Below are 19,069 nucleotides of genomic sequence, written 5' to 3'. Positions count from 1 at the left end.
AGTTGTGTCTAGTGATATAATCAGCTGGACATTCTGAGTATATTAGCTTTCTGGCTCTTGCCACAACAAGTGTAGACAATTTAATAACTGGTTATTTTCTTAGTAGTTAAATAGATATAGCAAAATAAATGTACAAACATTGTACTAGGAAGAGCTGAATGAGATCATGTTTTCTAATGGCTCATATACTTTTCACCTTTATTAGAAGAGGAGTTCTAACAGAGGCATGAGCACTATTATTACCTCAAAAAGACCATACAGATAATATAGATTAATAAAAATCAAAGGACATATCTTTAAAACACTATTAAGTAGTTTTTATTTGAAAGCCTACATTTGAATGGGAGCACATTGTTTATTGGAATAATAAAGATTTTATTAAAGCCATAGTAATTAAACTTTTCATTGAAGGAAATGAGAATTATTTTATGCTCTATGTTTTATAATGAAGTAAAATTTCCTGAAGTCCTAATATTTCCCTATCTATATTAAGTGTATACTTGTGAATTCATCCTGTTTCAGATGCGTCAGCAATAACTGATGCTTGAATAGAGTTGTCTAATGTAAAGAAAATGGCCTTCATACAGATTATCTTTTTGGTACTTCATGCAAACCCGGAGAGAGGTCATGACTGCCTTAAGGGCATACAAATGTTACGTGTCAAATCCAGGCATAAAGCCCAGACATAAACTAAATTAGCACTAATTTGAAGATGTATGTCTGTATATGCATGTGTATGTATATCTCTAAAGACAGCTCAATGGTAAATTATTTCGTCACTCAGTATTGAATCTAATGCAAACTAAGAGTTTGTAACAACTAAATGATGCTCTATGCAAGTTCCTTTTTAGATTGAAAGGTTATCTTTGCTTTCTTTCTGTGGAATTACTTTCCGCCAGTAAGTCCAGGATGGGGATATTTGGCTCACAGAGCAGCACTATGAGTGGCTAAAGACAAGACAGAAGCTGGGATTACTCACATGGATGAAATGTCGCTCTTTTATATGTGAAAGAGCCATGGTTCTGGGAACAGGTAAACTTTACTTTCACCAGGCTCACTTAGGACAGTTTTATATTTGTGCCTTTGAAGAAGAGCAACTGAAACAGTGTGTATGGTTGTTTCTTTTTAAGACAAAAATTAGATCTGCTGCTATGATGATAATAGTCATAGAAGCAGAGAGTTTCAGACCATTCTGCTGGTACAGTATCCTGCACCTATTCTCTGGGCCCCGAACAAATCTTTAAGAACTATCTAGTTAGCAACTAGCCACCCTGGTAGAGATCACTAATATTAGTAATTATGAACGTCTCCAAAGCCTTACACACACACACACACACGAGTTTGACTAAATTCTCAGAAAACCATCATTGCTGACATGACGACTCAATTTATAATTTTTCTATTCCCCAAACCCTTTAGCAGGGCATTAACATTTATTGAATATAAATGTGCTATACATACATTAAATTATCCCATGTGCTATATGTACATTAAATTTTGAATAGATCTTCATAACAGCACTAGGAATTCATTATTATTATTCCTATTTAGAGGTGCCATAATTGGGGCTAAGACTTAGAGCTCCACCTTCTTCACTACCACACGATTTCCCAACCACAGTGTATGATATATATAGTATGAAGACATGAATGAATTAATTCTAGTCCCAGAGGGTGGGAGTCACTGATGAAACAAGAATTAATTATGTGGTAAAAGTTAATGCATTTGTGCTTTTAAGCTTGTGTAAAAGATCAATTACCTTAATTGTACATTTAACTAATTTATTCAAGTTGGCATATGATAGAATTAATAAACAACATATTAATCAAAGCATCATGCTTCTTCAAAAAAGTTGGGATTTTTTAGTAAAAATAAACTACTAGATTTTAACTGAAGGTATGGCTAAAACATGGTTTCATTTTCAAACTTAACAAGCTAATGGGTGAACAATGGATAACAGAACTGCCAGGGATATCATACAATTGTACTTTCTGGGCCAAATTTCATAACCTAGCCATATTTCTTGTCTCTTTCCCCAGTGGATATTGGCATTATCAATGTGCAGAAAGTATGTAGTTGATTGCTTATATTACTTTGGGAAAGAAAATTTGTCATTTACAATTTGTTTCTAATTCTACATTCTTAAATGTAAAGAAGAAATTGTTTTGATATTTGTCAGAGTAGTTTCTTATTCTCAGAAATAAAAAGTAAACTACCAGCTTATAGGAAGAAAATACACTGAGATCCTGCTTTTAAATGTTGTTTTATTGATGAGACAATCTAAGAGACTGATTGATGCCATTATGTAATAGTTTAAAATAAAAATCAACATTGCCTTAGTTTTCAGAAATAGCTTGCAGTTTTGACACAGATGGAGCACTTTTAGGACCAGGTTTCTTTCTCTACCCTTAAAATCTGGGTCCCTCAAAAATGTCCAGCTATCTAAACATTTTAGACTAAAAATAACTGAAAAAAGATATGAATAATTAACTCCTGGCTGGTTCAAAGGGCTTGATATCAATTATTTCTCAGAAAGTTATTTTAATTAGTTAAGTGCCTAGACTAACCTCCATTAAACTAACCTCTATTATCTCAGCTAATCTTCATAACAATTTTCTTACAACTGATACTGCTTTACCTACTTTACAGATGGGAAATTAGCAGTGAAGTACCTTGCCAGTAGTTCTCACAATCTCTGGTGGAACCAGGCTTAAACCTACATTGGTTTGACCTGCTCCACAGTATGCTGCCTCTTGTGCTTCTTCCAGGCCTGACTCTGGCTCTGACATGGTGGGAAAAGTTTATTCTCTCATAATGAATCTCACTGAACTAAACAGCCCATCAATGTTAAGCTAAATACTTGTTTGAAATACAGTTAATCTTCATTATTTGTGAATTTTATACTTGAAAATTTGCCTACTTCCTAAAATTGATTAATCCCCAAATCAATACTCGTGGCACTTTAATGGTCTTTCCCAGACATGTGCAGAGTGGCAAAAAATTTGAGTCTCCCAATGTGTACATTCCAAGCGGAGATCAAACAAGGCAACAGTGGGGCCGGGCGCTGTGGCTCAAGCCTGTAATCCCAGCACTTTGGGAGGCCGAGGCGGGCGGATCACAAGGTCAGGAGATCGAGACCACAGTGAAACCCCGTCTCTACTAAAAAAATACAAAAAATTAGCCGGGCGCGGTGGCGGGCGCCTGTAGTCCCAGCTACTCAGGAGGCTGAGGCAGGAGAATGGCGGGAACCCGGGAGGCGGAGCTTGCAGTGAGCCGAGATCTCGCCACTGCACTCCAGCCTGGGCAACAGCGTGAGACTCCGTCTCAAAAAAAAAAAAACAAAAAACAAAAAAAACAAAAAACAAGGCAACAGTCTGCTTTCTTGTTCAGTTCTCATATTGTAAGCAAGCGTCCTTTTTAACCTCTCTCTCGCTCTCTCTTTTTTTTTTTTTTTTTTTTACCATACGGCAATTTCTTTTTTTCTTGTTTTTCTTTATTTATTATACTTTAAGTTCTAGGGTACATGTACACCTTGTGCAGGTTTGATATGTAGGTATACGTGTGCCATGTTGGTTTGCTGCACCCATCAACTCATCATTTACATTAGGTAATTCTCCTAATGCTATCCCTCCCCTAGTCCCCCACCCCCTGACAGGCCCCAGTATGTGATGTTCCTCACCCTGTGTTCAAGTGATCTCTTTGTTTTCAACACCTCTTTAGTGCCACGTTTTTCACATGTTGTGCTTATTGTTGGGGATTTCACACTTTAAAATGGCCCCCAAGTATGGTGGTGGAGTGCTGGCTAGTGTTCCTAAGCACGAGAAGGCTGAGATATGTCTCACCGAGAAAATATATGTGTTAGCTTCATTCAGGCACAAGTTATGATACTGTTGGCTATGAATTTAATTGTGATTAATTAACAATATATTAAATAACATGTCTTTCAACAGAAACACACATAAACAAAATTATGTAGTGAGCAGTTGTGCAGAGGCTTGCGGAAACTTAACCCTGTGTTTCCCCTAGGAGCAATGGTTCAGTATCTACTAATTTAGTGTTCTCAGAGACTTTATAGAATATAGCTATGAACAGCAAGAATCAATTGCATGTGACTTCACTGTTCTTTATAATGGCATATGTATAGAAGTTAACTTATTGCCCTTTCATTAAAGTTTCACCATGGGGTAATTTTGCTGGCTTCACTAAGCATTCTTCAGGGATTCACCCAATTTTCATCAACCACTTGACAGGCACACCTTGGAGATAGTGCAGATTTGGTTCCAGACCACTTCAATAAAGTGGGTATCAGGATAAAGTGAGTCACACACATTTCTTTGTTTCCTAGAGCAATAAAAGATATATTTAAGCTATACTGTGGGGTATTAAATGCCCAATAGCACATATCTAAAAAACTGTACATATCTTAATTAAAAAATACTTTATTGATAAAAAAATTAACAATCATCGGAGCCTTTGGCGAGAGGTAATGTTCTTGTTAGTGGAGGGCCTCAATGTTGATGTCTGCTGACTGATCAGGGTGGTGGTTACTGAAGGTTGAGATGGCTATGGCAATTTCGTAAGGAAGATAACAGTGACATTTGCCACATCGATGGATTCTTCCTTTCATGAAAGATTTCTCTGTAGCATGAGATGCTATTTCACAGTGTTTTACTCACAATAGAATTTCTTTCAAAATTGAAGTCAATACTCTCAAAACTTGTCACTGCTTTATCAACTAAGTTTATTTAATAGTCTACATCTTTGTTGTCATTCAACAATGTTTATGGAATCTTCACCAGGAATAGATTCCATCTCAAGAAACAACTTTCTTTGCTCATCTATAAGAAGCAACTCCACATCCATTCGAGTCTGATCATGAGATTGCAGCAATTCAGTCACATCGTCAGGTTCCACTTCTAATTGGAGTTCTCTTGTCATTTCTACCACATCCGCAGTTAACTTTCTTCATCTAAGTTTTGAACCCCTCAAAGCCTTCCATGAGAGTTGGAATCAACTTTTTTCCAAACTCCTGTTAATTTTGACATTTTGACCTGCTCTCATGAATTATGAATATTCTTAATGGCATCTAAAATGATGCCATTCTAGTGAATCCTTTCCAAAAGGTTTTTAATTTATTTTGCTCACATCCACCAGAGGAATCACTGTCTATGGCAGCTATACCCTACAAAACATCAGAAATGAAAGTTGAAGTTATTTCTTAATCTATGGGCTGCAGAATGTACATTGTGTTAGCAGGCGTGAAAACAATATTAAACCCCTTGTATATCTCTGTTGGAGCTCTCGAGCCACCAGGGACATGGTGGAGCAGTACCTTTTTAAAAGGAATATTTTTTCAAAGCAGTATGTCTTAGCAGTGGGCTTCAGTGAACCGTGCTGTATATTCAGTAAACCATGTATATTCAATAAACCATGCTGTAAACAGTGTGCTATAATGCAGGCTTTGTTGTTTCACTTATAGAGCACAGAAACAGGGTCTTTCTCTGTTGGCCAGGCTGGAGTGCAGTGGCGCAATCATGGCTCACTGCAGCCTCTACTTCCCAGGCTTGAGTGATACCCCTACCTCAGTCTCCCAAGTAACTAAGACTATAGGCTCATGTCACCATGCCCAACTCATTTTTTTATTTTTTGTAGAGATGGAGTCTCACTATGTTGCTCAGTCTTTTCTCAAACTCCTGGGCTCAAGCAATCCTCCCCTTCAGTCTCCCAAAATTCTGGGATTATAGGCATGAGTCACTGTGCCCAGTCAGATTTAGCATAAATCTTAAGGCCTTAGAGATTTTTGGGAATAAAAATGAGCATTGGTTTCAGCTTAAACTCACCAGTTACATCAACCCCTAACAAGAGAGTCATTCTGTCATTTGAAGCTTTGAAGCCAAGCATGGCTCTAGCTATGAAAAGTCCTAAATGGCATCTTCTTCCGAATAAGGCTGTTTCATTTACATTGAAAATGTATTGTTTAGTGTAGCCACCTTCATCAGTTACCTTAGCTAGAGATTCTGAATAACTTGCTGCAGCTTCCACATCAGCAGTTTCTGCTTCATGTTGACTTTTATGTTGTGGAGATGACTTCTTTCCTTCAAACCTCATGAATCAACCTCTGCTAGCTTTCACCTTTTCATCTGCAACTTCCTTACCTCTCTCTGCCTTCATAGAATTAAGGAAAGTTAGGGCCTTGCTCTGTATTAGGTTTTGGCTTAAAGGAATGTTGTGCCTGGTTTGATCTTCTATCCAGACCACTAAAACTTTCTTCAAAGCAGCAATAAGGCTGTTTAACTTTTTTATCATTCTCGTGTTCAAAGGAATAGCACTTTTCCTTCAAGAACTTTTCCTTTACATTCACAACTTGGCTGTTTCGTGCAAGAGGCCTAGTTTTCAACCTCGCTCATCTTTTGGCATGCATTCCCATTAAGCCTAATCATTTTTAGCTTTTGATTTAAAGTGAGAGATGTAAAACTCTGACTTTACTTAAACATTTCGAGGCTCTTATAGGGTTATTAATTGGCTTAATTTCAGTATTTTTGTGTCTGAAAAAATAGGAAGGCCCAAGGAAAGGGAAAGGGAAAGCGGAATGACTGGTTGGTGTAGCAATCAGAACATACACAACACTTACGAATTAAGTTTGCTGTCTTGTATGGGCATGGTTCATGCTGCCGCAAAACAGTTACAGTAGTAACATCAAAGATTACGGATCACAGATCACCGTAACAGATATAATACTACTACTAATAAAATTTTAAATATTATAAGAATTACCAAAATGTGACACAGGGATATGAAGTAGGCATGCTATTGAAAAAAAATGGCACTGATAGACTTGCAAGTTTGCCGCAAACCTTCAATTTGTAAAAATCACAGTATCAGCAAAGTACAATAAAGCGAAGTGCAACAAAAGGAGATATGTCTGTATTAATTTCCTGTTGCTGCTGTAACTAATTACCAAAAACCATGACTTAAAACACACAAATATATTAATATACAGTTCTGGAGTTCAGAAACCTCAAAGGGATTTTACAGGGATAAAATCAAGTTGTCAGGATTGCCTTTCTTCTGCAGACTCTAGGGGAGAAACCTTTCCTTGCCTTTGCTAGCTTAAATAGAGGTAACCTGAATTCTTTGGCTCACAGCCTCACATCACTCCATGCTTCCATCATCATATCTTCTCCTGCCTTACTCTTCCCGATATAAGGACTTTCATGATTGACTTTTTGTGACTGAGAATGTCAACTTCTAGTCCTGTCAGTTACTTGGTCCCCAGCTTAAGTTCACTTGAGTATATTACTGTTATCAAGCAAAAGACATTTTTCTTTTCATGTTGGCAGAATTGCTGATTAAATTCACCTTGGTGAGTAGCACAGTGCTCTTGTGCATATGATGCTTTCACTGTTGTCTCATTGTTTTTGGATTCCCGTTTCTAGTCCCCAGAGCCAAGGAAAATCATTTGTATGTCCAGAGAAGACTTTACACAGAAGATGACAGAGATTGTTGGTTGGGGCACGAAAGAAGAATATGGGGAGCTCTTTGACAAAGTGGATGTGGCCCAAGATGGCTTCATTAATTGGGACAAGCTGACTTCCTTTATACTGCTAGAGCTTAACAAGCAAGATGAACGAGCAAAGGCAACTGTGGTGCCCCAGTGGAAGGACCTGGAATTCCTCCCAGTAAAACACAAGGACAACATTCAAAAAGTAATTTTCTTAAAAAGTTCAAGTCATTATCTGACGATTAGTAAAGAAGGTTTATTAGCAATCTGGGGAGAGAATTTAAAGCTGCAAGAAACATTCCCCATCACTTCAGATGCCACCAAGCTCAAACACCTGTGGGTGACAAGCCTGGTTTCTCTGGAAAATGTAAACAAGGTACAGACTCTTTATAAAAAAAATTACTGTTTGTAAAAGAGGAAAAAGTTATGGGGTGGGACTCCTGGCTAGCAGTAACAGAAAGCTATATTACTCTTGGTGGCTTTCTCCTGACCTGGAGGGGGAACAGGTAGTGCCAACAGAACTACATGATTTCCCAAGCTGTTCTCTTGGGTGCCTTGTAATGACACTGTGGCTGATGGCTCAGATTCCTGGCTCTGTCTTCAATGAGGCCATGCTTCATTATTAGCTTATAAGAACTTTACTCCTGTATAGTTTACAGCAGGATCATGGATCTATATGTAGAACTGAGAGGCTATTACTGTGCATGGCAGGATTCAGTGCAATTAAAGAGAACTGCTTATCTAATTTTGATCACTGTACTAGTCAGTGTCTTCATTCTAATAGGGCCTACTGGGTCTAAACATCTTCATATACCTATACCTCTCACAAAGATAACATACTGTGAGTAAAATAATTTTGACATGGAAGGTTGGATCTTGAAGAATCCACATGTTAATATTTTATATTAAGCAGAAGGTAGATTTTACTATGAAAATTTTCAAGTGCATGCACAAGCAGAGAGAATAGTATTAGAAACCTGATGTACTCAGTATTCACTCAATAATTTTCAATTCACAGCTAATCTTGTTTCATCTATACCTCCCCTTTAAGATCCAAAACATCATATTATTTCATCTGTCAATATTTCTGTATTTCTAAAAGATGTCTCTATTTTAGCATAGCCAAAATACCGCTATCACACTTAATATCCATAGCAATATTTTCTTAATATCATGAAATATCCAGTCATGTACATATTTTCCTGATTGTCTTATCAATAGTTTGTTTCAATGAAGATCTGAATAAGGTCCAAATATTGTGAATGGTTAATATGTCTCTTTTGATACACATGCTTTTCTTTTTTCCTGCTTTTTTTTTTTTTTTTTTTTTTTTGCAAATTTTGGCTGTTGCTGTTGATGTTTTTGTTAAAGAAACCAAGGTTTGTCCTTTAGAATTTTCCACAGTCTGGATTTCACAGACTGTGTCTACATGGTGTTGTTTAATATGTCCAGCCATTCCGTGATTTTTCTAGTGAATTGGTAGTCAAGTGTAAAGCCTTGTGTAGTTTTGGAGTGGTTAGTTTGTTTAGAACAGATGACTATGTGTTCTTCAGCCAGTAGGTATTAAATACCTGGTTCTCCCTCTTCTTGAGATGTTAGCAGTTATTGCTGACTATTCCCAAATCCATGAATTTTTTTAGGGGTCAGAAGATGATATTCTAATTTCACAATTTCCTTTTCCTTTAAGCTAGAATACCTTATAAAAAAGAAATAATCCCATTAATTTTTTAGTCATCATGTGGTACAAATTAAAGGCAGAATAAATGCGTAATTTTTCACGTTTTTTGCCAGTTTTCAAAATAATGAGCTGGTTTTCTAATATTGTCTAAAAATAAACAATGAGTACTATTATTATTATTATCAGTATAATTGAAAAATCATGGATTTAAAATTTTTGATTTGTTTTAATCTACTGAGTTGTTATCCCATACCAGAAATTGCACCCTCTTTAGAGAGTGGGAACAATGCAGGTTGGCTTCTGAGTCTTTTTATAATCCTGACAGCACTTGAAAGCTTCTTTGTTTCCTGGTATGACAAAATGTTCTAGAATCATCTTGTATATTTCCTATGCCAGACCTAAAATCAGCATTTCTCCAAAAAGGCAGGTTATTTTTAGTGGGAAAATGTATGCTCTATTGTTTGGAACCATAAATCATTCTCATCCTCAGTAGCTTCCTATGCCCTTATCTATTCATCCTCTCAAAATCACCATGGAGTAGTTATTATTCCCACTTCACAAATGAGAGACTGAGCAAAGAGAAGTTGTATAATTTACCCTCAGTCACAAAGGATGTAATCAGGGTTGCCAAGACTTGTAAACTGAGGTAGGCCAACTTTAGACCTGGGCTTCAGTCTTTGCTGCCTCCATAGTGACTGCTGACATGAGATCCAATTCCTTTTTGCTAAGTATCTAGTGCTAATATTTAACTTGTATGAATTAAAAGATATAGTCCAGATGATTTTTTTATATCTGTGTGCAGTGTGCTGTTATTATTATATGATATTTCTGTTGCACTATTTCTTCTTTTCAGCACTGAACTAAAATCTTAGTCTTTCTTTTGTGCTTACTCAATATAGAATCTTAAAGAATGTTGCTTTTATTCTTTTTGAAACAGATTTATTGAAATATAATTATACAAAATACACTGCACATATGAAAGTGTCCCAAGTTGATAGATTTTAACACATACATGACCTGTGAAAAATCAACAGTATGAAGAAGACAATGAACATATTAATCACCCTCAGAAATTTCCTTGCAGTGTTTAGTAACTCCTCCCATCCCTTTTTTGTTAAGCAAGCACTGATCTGCTTTCGGTCACTATAGATTAATTTGGATTTTCTAGAGTTTTGTATAATTGGCACCATACTGTGTGTACTCCTTTTTTTCTTTTTCTTTCTTTCTTTTTTTTTTTAACATGGCATAACTATTTTGAGAATTATCCATGTTTTGAGGTATACTACTAGTTTTTATTGCTCTGCAGCATTCCATTTTGTGGATATGGCCTCACAAACATTTGGTATGATCAGTTATTTTCTCTCTCAATTTTAGCCATTTTAAAAGGCCTGCATTTAGATCTTATTATGGCTTTAATTCATATTTACCTAGTGACTAATGATGTTAAGCATATTCTCACGTGCTGGTTTGCTACCTGTACATCTTATTTTGTAAAATGTCTATCCAAATCTTTTCCAATTTTTTATTAAGGTTGTTATCTTATTATTGAGTTTCGAGAGTTTTTATATATTCTGGGTAGATAGATTTATCAGATGGATACTTTGCAAAACCTGCATCTTAGTTTTTACATTCTCTTAACATTGCCTTTGGTAATTTCATTTTTAGATTGTTCATTGTATAGAAATACAATAGATTTTTCAAAAATGATAATATATTCTGCATCTTTCTGAAGTCATGTGTTAGTTCTGTAGTGTTTTTGAGCATTTCTAAAATTTCCTATATATAATATCATGTTATCTCCAAATAGATATAGAGATCTAGTTTAACTTCCTCCTTTTCAATATTGACATTTTAAAATTTCATTTTCTTGCTTAATTTATCTGGCTAGAAACTCCATACCATATTAAATAGAAGTGGTGAGAGTGAACATCCTTGTCTTGTTTCTGATCTTATGGGGAATATATGTATTTTTTCACCAATATGTGTGATGTCAGCTGTAGGATTTTTGTTGTTGTTGTTGCTGTTGTTGTTGTAGTACATGCTGTTTATGAGGTTGAAGAAATTCTCTTCTATTTCTGGTTTGTTGAGTGTTTTTATCATGAAAATGTGTTGGATTTTGTCAAATGCATTGTTTGCATCTACTGAGATTACCATATAGCTTTTGTCTTTTATTCTATTAATATGATGTATTACACTGATTGATTTTTGCATGTTAAACAAACCTTGTTTTCCTGGGATAAATATTACTTTGCTATGATGTGTAAACTTTTTTGTATGTTGCTAAATTCTCTTTGCTAGTATTTAGTTCAGTATACATTTTACATTTATATTAAGACGTATAGATCTGCAGTTTTCTATTCTTGTGATGTCTTTCTCTGGTTTCAGTATTAGGGTAATCCTGGCCTGATAAAATGATTTGGGAGGTGTTACCTTTGCTGTCATTTTTTGGAAGAGTTTGAGAAGTATTGGTGGTATTTTCCTTGAAACGTTTGGTAGAATTTATCAGTGAAGCCATCTAGTTGAGGATTGTCTTTGTGACACTTTTTTGACTATTAATTTAATCTTTCATTCATCATAGTTCTGTTGATATTTTCTGTCTTATTGAGTTGGTTTACATAGTTTTTGTTTCCTGAAATTTATGCATTTCATAAATGTTAACTAATTTCTTGGTATATAATAATTTTATCTTACTAATACTTTTTTATTTCTGCAACGTCGATGGTACTGTCCACTCTTTTATTTCTGATTTTAGTAATTTATATCATCTCTTTTTTTCTTTCTTTCTTTTTTTTTTTTTTTTTTTTTGAGACGGAGTCTCACGCTATCTCCCAGGCTGGAGTGCAGTGGCAGGATCTTGGCTCACTGCAAGCTCTGCCTCCCAGATTCACGCCATTCTCCTGCCTCAACCTCCTGAGCAGCTGGGACTACAGGCACCCGCCACCATGCCTGGCTAATTTTTTGTGTTTTTAGTTGAGATGGGGTTTCACCGTCTTAGCCAGGATGGTCTCGATCTCCTGACCTCGTGATCCACCCGTCTCGGCCTCCCAAAGTGCTGAGATTACAGGCGTGAGTCATCGCGCCTGGCCTATCATCTCTTTTTTTTTGGTTAGTCTAGCTAAAGTTTTGCCAATTTTGTTTATCTTTTCAAAGAACTAATTTGATTTCGTTGTTTTTCTCTATTGCTTTTTCATTCTCTATTTGCTTTATTTCTGTACTAATTTTATTTTTTTCTTCCTTCTGCTGGCTTTGGATTTAGGTTGCTCTTCTTTTTCTGGTTTCTTAAGATGGAAAGTTAGGTTATTGATTTCAGATTTTTTTTAGATTGATGTTTGCAAATATAAATTTTACTCTAGACATTGCTTTTACTCTATTCCATAAGTTTTTTGTATGTTGTGTTTTTGTTTTCATTCATCTGAGTGTATTTTTTTCATGTCTCTTGTGATTTCTTCTTTGACCCATTGGTTACTTAGAAGTGTGTTGTTTTATTTCCATGTAGCTGTGAATTTCCCAAATTTTGTTTGGTTGAATGATACTTCTAATTTCATTCCATTGTGTTTGGAGAATATAATTTATATAATTTATAATCTTTTAAATTTATTGAGATTTGCTTTATCATCTAATATATGGTTTACCCTGGAGAATGTGCCATGTGCACTTGAGAAGAAATGCATCCTGCTGAGGTTGGAATGGAGTGTTCTTTAGACATACCTGAGATCTAGTTGTTTTATAGTGTTTGTCAAGTCTTCATTTTCTTACCAATCTTCAGCTCAGTTGTTCTATCTGTTATTGAAAGTAGAGTATTGACATCTCCAACTGTTATTGTTGAAATGCCTACTCTGTCTTCAATAATTTTAGTTTTTGCTTCATGTGTTATGGGGCTATACTGTTAGAAAAATGGCAGATGTAAATCTTACCTTTTCAGTAATCATATCAATGGACTAACCACTTCAATTAAAGGGCAAAGATTGGCAGAATGGTGATTTTAGTAATTGATGCATGTTTCTTAAAATTCTCTATTTGATGAAACATCATTCTCATTTCTTTCTCTCTCTCTCTCTCTCTCTCTCTCTTTCTTTCTTTCCTTCTTTCTTTCTTCTTTCTTTCTTTCTTTCTTTTTTAAAGATGGGAGTCTCGCTATGTTGCCCAGGCTGTTCTTGAACTCCTGGCCTCAAGCAATCCTCCTGTGTCGGCCTCTCAAAGTGGTGAGATTACAGACATGAGCCATCACACCCAGCCACATACTTTCCTTTACTTCTTTAGACCTCGTTTTCTTTAGTTGTTTGAAAATATATATATATATATATATATTTGTGTGTGTGTGCGTGTGTGTGTATGTGTGTGTGTATATATATATGTTGAATTGAAGTCTTTTTCTAGTAAATTCAATGTGTGAATCTTCACAGGGACATTTTCTATTGACTTATTTTTATGTTGTTAAATATTTTCCCCTTTCTCGTATAGCCTTTAGGGTTTTCTCTGACTTCAGATAAAGCTACTTATAGAGTCTGTATCAAATGATTTCCATGAAAATCTCTATTTGCATCATAAAACATGGTTTGTAAAGTTTCTGGTATGACTGTATAATGCCATATCTTTGTGCCTTAGTCTCTCCTATGTGATTAGAGGTCTAGTCTCCCATGGATGGGGATGTTGGTGAGCGTGTGGAATAGGGATAGGAAATAAAGCATGTTCAAATGCTTCTAATAGGAAAAGTTTCTTCTTGGCTGGATTCCACAGTTAGGATAAAGTACATTTGTGCCACTGTTCTTTGCTTCTGTAATACTGTTAAGGATCCTCAGAGAACAAAGTCTGATTTGGCAATTAGAGTGGCATGTCTGCTTTGCATATTAATTTTGCTAAATCCATCAATTGCTTTCTGATTTTCTACTCTGCTACTTTAGATAGCAGTGGCTTTTACAAGTAAAGAGATTTGTTTCTATGATCTGCTGTCCAAAGAAGAATTTGCTTGCCAGTACAAACTCCAAGGCCTGAAAGGAACACCAATTTGCATGGATTATTGGTATGATCCTCTTGATGCCAATGAATCAATTCTTTCTTTTGGGGATATAACTGGAAAGGTAAGTGAGGGTAGATTAAGATTGAATACTATGGATTTAATCATCAAACTGTAGTTTAAAATAGAAATTAAAATGCAATGAGTGTGACCTCCAAATTTAATTACATTATGGCTTATATGCACATTGGACATGGAAGAGATGGATTAGGTCACAGTTTGTCTTCTTGCTTACAAAAACAAATCTTAATTGTGTGTGTGGGTTTGTTTGTTTTTTGGTCTATCTATAGTCTTGCTTTTCTCATTTAGAAAAAAAGATCTTCCTAACCTTTTTCACCATAGGATGCTTAATTTATTAGATCCCAATATGAATAAATGTTTAATATTAAATGATTACATTTATTCCTCAAAATGCTTTCAAATTTATTGTTCTTGTTTTCCTACATAGAATATTGGGTTTCTCAGTACCAATTTCCTAGTGAGTGCCCATTGCCTGTATCATATAACAAAAGGATTAGAGATGGCAGCTCTGAAACCTAGATATTGGATACAAATATTTCTGTCTTCCTATCAAATTTCACCTGACCTATGAAAAATTATTACTTACTGAATGAAACTAGAATATATCTGTGACCTCTGAAGTAGGCTAATTTAAACAATTTCCTTTTGTAATTGTGAAAGGTTTTCATTCTTACTATTTTGACGACGAATGTGTCTTAAAAACAAGTAAAAGACTGCCCTTTAGTAACTGTGTCACCAAACTAATAATTGTTCTGTTTTTTAGTATAACAGCCTGCATCCTTTAAATAGTATTGAAGAAATTCTTATTAAATTAAGAGCTATTCCTTATTAAACTAAAATAACATAGAATCTTCTTGCAACAATTATCCTGTTGACTGTTGTTCTTTCAATGTCTTCATCAAGGTTCAAGCGATTGCTTTCACAGCAGCCTTGATTTCCCTGTTTGAACGGCCTGCTAGTGCATGTGAAGATGGAGAAGCCACCATGACCATTAACTGGGCAGAGCTGCTCTCTGGATGTCACAAATGTTGCCACATATTAGAGCATAAACTTCATCAAGGAGACTGGGTCAGGCAAGGTATTGAATTTGAACAGTAATGAAAGTAAATGGTCACCTCTGACTTGTACATTTATATTATTTGATGAAAATGCTTCACACAAAACGTTTAAGTCTAGAAACCAATAACTGGTTCTCTGGAGGTTGTGGCCTGCACTCTGCTATCCCTTGAATGCTGGCAAGGATTCTTTTTGTTTTTTTTTCCTTCTGAATTTATGCCTCATACAATTAATTCAGGTGACCAATGTGCTCAAGAAATCTTAAGAGAAAGGAAAACACTGTCGTAGAATTCATTTAGCTTCAACTCAACTCTGATCCTAGCTAATCTCATCTAGTTACATTCAGGGCTGTTTAATAAAAGAAATTAACAAGTTCCCTCAAGAACATTCCTTTGTTTTCTTTATGTTCTCATGGGAAGCATATTAGTTTGACTGCCTTTAAAATGGAATCGTCTTAATTTTCTTTTTTTGATGTAATGACCGAATTTCTCTAATCTAGAGTACTTGAGTGGCGGTTCTTTGTGTAATAAGACTATGTTATAAAATCAGTGTCTATAGAAAACCAGAACTTTCTTAAAACATAGTCACCAATGAATTAGTTTCATAAAATATCTTAATTTTATCTGATGGCTCAATATTCAAATGTGCAATATCTGCATTAATATTTCTTTGTTTAAATACTAAGGAGTATGATAATAAATTGCTGCATTAAAGAATGTTCACTGAAAAGAATGAAAATTAACAATCTCATTGACTTTAATGAAATTTGGTGAGATTAATGTTATTGGTCTATTGCTAATATAGTTTGAAGAAGAGACAGTCAACATGGATCCAACTGTTGGCTTTTATGGTAATTTCACCCTCTTTGGGTTTCAGAAGGTTGAAACTAATTCTTTAATGTATACCCACAGTAATAATTTCCTATGTGAGGAACTATGTGCTCTGCATTTTTTTATTTTATATAAATCATACCATGCCTTTAGTACCTTCTTTACATTTTTAAATTCTGGCATGATATTAATTGCAGGAAAAACAAAAGATGACAGTTTTTGGTCATCTACTAAGTGTGACAGGCAGAAAATTACGTGTTAAGTTTTCATAACATGAAAATGAGAATCAGAGTTTTAAAAATATCCGGAATGGAGCTATTTCAACTTCTTCTGAAAAACATTATATTTTTAAATTTGTATTCATATTCATATTCATATTAGTATATTAATATGAATATTCATATTCATATTAGATACATATGCCAAAGACTAGATTATAATAATAAAGTGATAGTTTTTGAAATTTACTCCCAGTAGGTTCTCTGAAATTTAATGTATTATTTGAGTCAATAATCTTAAATTAATATGAGTAAATACAGAGAAGCCTATAGAAAGCTGTCTTAGAAAGGGTTGGAGAGATAACAAGTAAGGCTTTTAAATTGTGATTGTCTTTTCCGATGATGCATTATATCTATATACTCTCATGTTTAGGAAGAGAATGGGAAAGCTCTCACTGCAGACTCTGCCTCAATTTTATTTAAGGTTCTCAAAAAATCAACCATACCAATGAAGTAACCTATCAGTGAGCATTTGTCTCTTAAGTTATAGGACAAGGATTGTTCTCTAGGTCAATGCTGATTTGCTACTTATCATGTGTCCATCATAGCATTCTGATCTTTGATTCCCTCCTCTACTGACAAACAAACATGGGAATTTAGTTTAGTATTAGCAGTGGAGATTCACGTTTATGACCTAAGGAATCCAATTTCACAGTCTGGCGTCAAATCACTGCAAAGTAGGAATTGGCTACAGAGAAGTTTTATGTATATATAAAGAACTATGTATGTAATACAAATTAGGTATATATATATACACATACATACATATATAGTTAAGAATCTTTGCTATCTTATTCATATTACATATTTCTCAGTTCTTTGATTAAAAATTCATTATAATCAAGTAGATAATTTTTGGGACAACGATAGGAATACACACAAACACATTTACTTTAAACAGTTTATTTGATTTATGGACTGGAGTGTCAATCAACAATTATTTATTTATCTTTTATGTGTCTTAAAACGGTCTTAGGCATTTGAGACTATAGAAGAAAGATTAATTATAGACTCAACCCTCAGAAAACTTAATAACTGAAAGAAATAGAAACTAATACAAGTCACCTTATTAGAACATTGTTCAGTGGTACTGAAAATTAACTACTAAACCTTATAAACAAGATTTTGACTCCTAGAGTAGTTCTTAAGCCTGAAAAGCCGTAAGAAAAAGCCTTAAGGATTAGTGGTGGTACTTGAAGGATGGATGAGGGAGAGAAAAAGAGAACATGGGCAACATGAGCAAAAGTAGACAAGCAGACACAATGATGACAGAGGGAGAGGTAAACATGAATAGATCAGACACTGAATATTAGGGAAATAAGAAACAAATAGGTCATATGGGAACATAACGTTGGAAGATATGGGCCGTGAAACATTGAAGGCTTTTAAGGAAACTTGGACAGACCCAATGCAGACAGCATTTAGGAAAAATTTGCTTGGTAGTTTGTTCAGCATGGATTGGAGGAGAAAGAAACTGCAATCAGACTGGCTAGTTAGAAGGTTTTTGATCATTAGAAAATGGAAATGATAAAGAAAGGACAGAAACAGACAGCTCTCTGAAGCAACCGTCTTCAGGATTGGAGGTCTAAAAATGTGGAATGATAAACCATCTTAGGATGTCTTATAGAACTTTCCACTTCTAGCGAGGGAATTTTTTATTTGAAGATTACAGATCCTACCTGGCCCAATGCACAGACTCTTCACAGCTCATCTTCTCCTCCTCCGGAGGATTCTTCATTCTGAGATACCCCAGATTCTGCAACCAAAGACGAGTATTTCTTTTAAAAAATGTTTTTGAAGTTTCTTTTGTTTATTTGTTTGAGATGGACTCTCACTCACTGTGTCGCCCAGGCTGGAGTTCAGTGGTCCGATCTCGGCTCACTGCAATCTCTGCCTCCCAGGTTCAGCGATTCTCATGCCTCAGCCTCCTGAGTAGCTGGGATTACAGGCACATGCCATAACGCCCGGCTAATTTTTATATTTTTCGTAGAGACTGGGTTTCACTGTGTTGACCAGGCTGGTCTCGAACTCCTGACCTCAAGTAATCCGCCCATCTGGGCCTCCCAAAGTGCTGGGATTATAGGTGTCAGCCACTATGTCTGGCCTACCACAGAAGAGTCTTTCTTGCCAACGTTTTTCCTGAAACGTCCTTTATTTTTTGCCACTTCACCTTACATCAAACTCTTTATTTTGCCTCTTCCTCTGTCTAATTCAGATGGACTCTTCATTGCATTATTTGCAATGTTCTCAATTTTGGCATTGCTCCTGAATTCTTCTTCAAAATCTTGCTTTGCAATGCTGCCCACCCTGTGAACCAAACCTACCAATTTCTGTACCCACGTTAGAATTTGAGTCCTGCCTCTTACCTTCCCAAGCCTAGAAGGAAATTTGAATGCCCCACATGAAAATTACATTTACATATAAATGGAAATTAAAACATTCTTCTTGGGGCAAGCACTATATTGTTCATTCACCTTAGTATCTACTATAACACGGAATACAATGTTTTATAAGATTTTCTCTTTATCACTGATTTTAAGCCATTTGATTATGATATACCTTAGTTTTTCGTGGGGTGTATGTGTATATGTGTATGTGTTTATACTGGTTAAAATTCATTAAAATGCTTGGATTTGTGAATCTGTAGTTTTCATTAAACTTGGAAATTTTTCTATTGTTATTTTTTCAAAA

General features: G+C 35.3%; 1 protein-coding gene across 5 annotated transcripts in view; it reads left to right on the top strand.

Annotated features, from left to right (window-relative positions):
• Positions 1 to 19,069, top strand: part of WDR49 (WD repeat domain 49) — a 187,050-nt gene that overhangs the window by 23,343 nt on the left and 144,638 nt on the right. For all 5 annotated transcript variants that reach the window (XM_077991631.1, XM_077991632.1, XM_077991629.1 and 2 more), the window contains 3 exons: positions 7,437 to 7,877; positions 14,081 to 14,257; positions 15,118 to 15,292. In XM_077991631.1, coding sequence (XP_077847757.1) covers positions 7,437 to 7,877; positions 14,081 to 14,257; positions 15,118 to 15,292 — 793 coding nt within the window. The remainder of the gene's footprint in view (positions 1 to 7,436; positions 7,878 to 14,080; positions 14,258 to 15,117; positions 15,293 to 19,069) is intronic.

The sequence above is a fragment of the Macaca mulatta genome, chromosome 2 (genome assembly GCF_049350105.2).
Source record: "Macaca mulatta isolate MMU2019108-1 chromosome 2, T2T-MMU8v2.0, whole genome shotgun sequence".
In the NCBI taxonomy this organism is placed as follows: Eukaryota; Metazoa; Chordata; class Mammalia; order Primates; family Cercopithecidae; genus Macaca; species Macaca mulatta.
The sequence above is the reverse complement of the archived record's forward strand: the minus strand, read 5'-3'. Positions and strand labels throughout refer to the sequence as shown.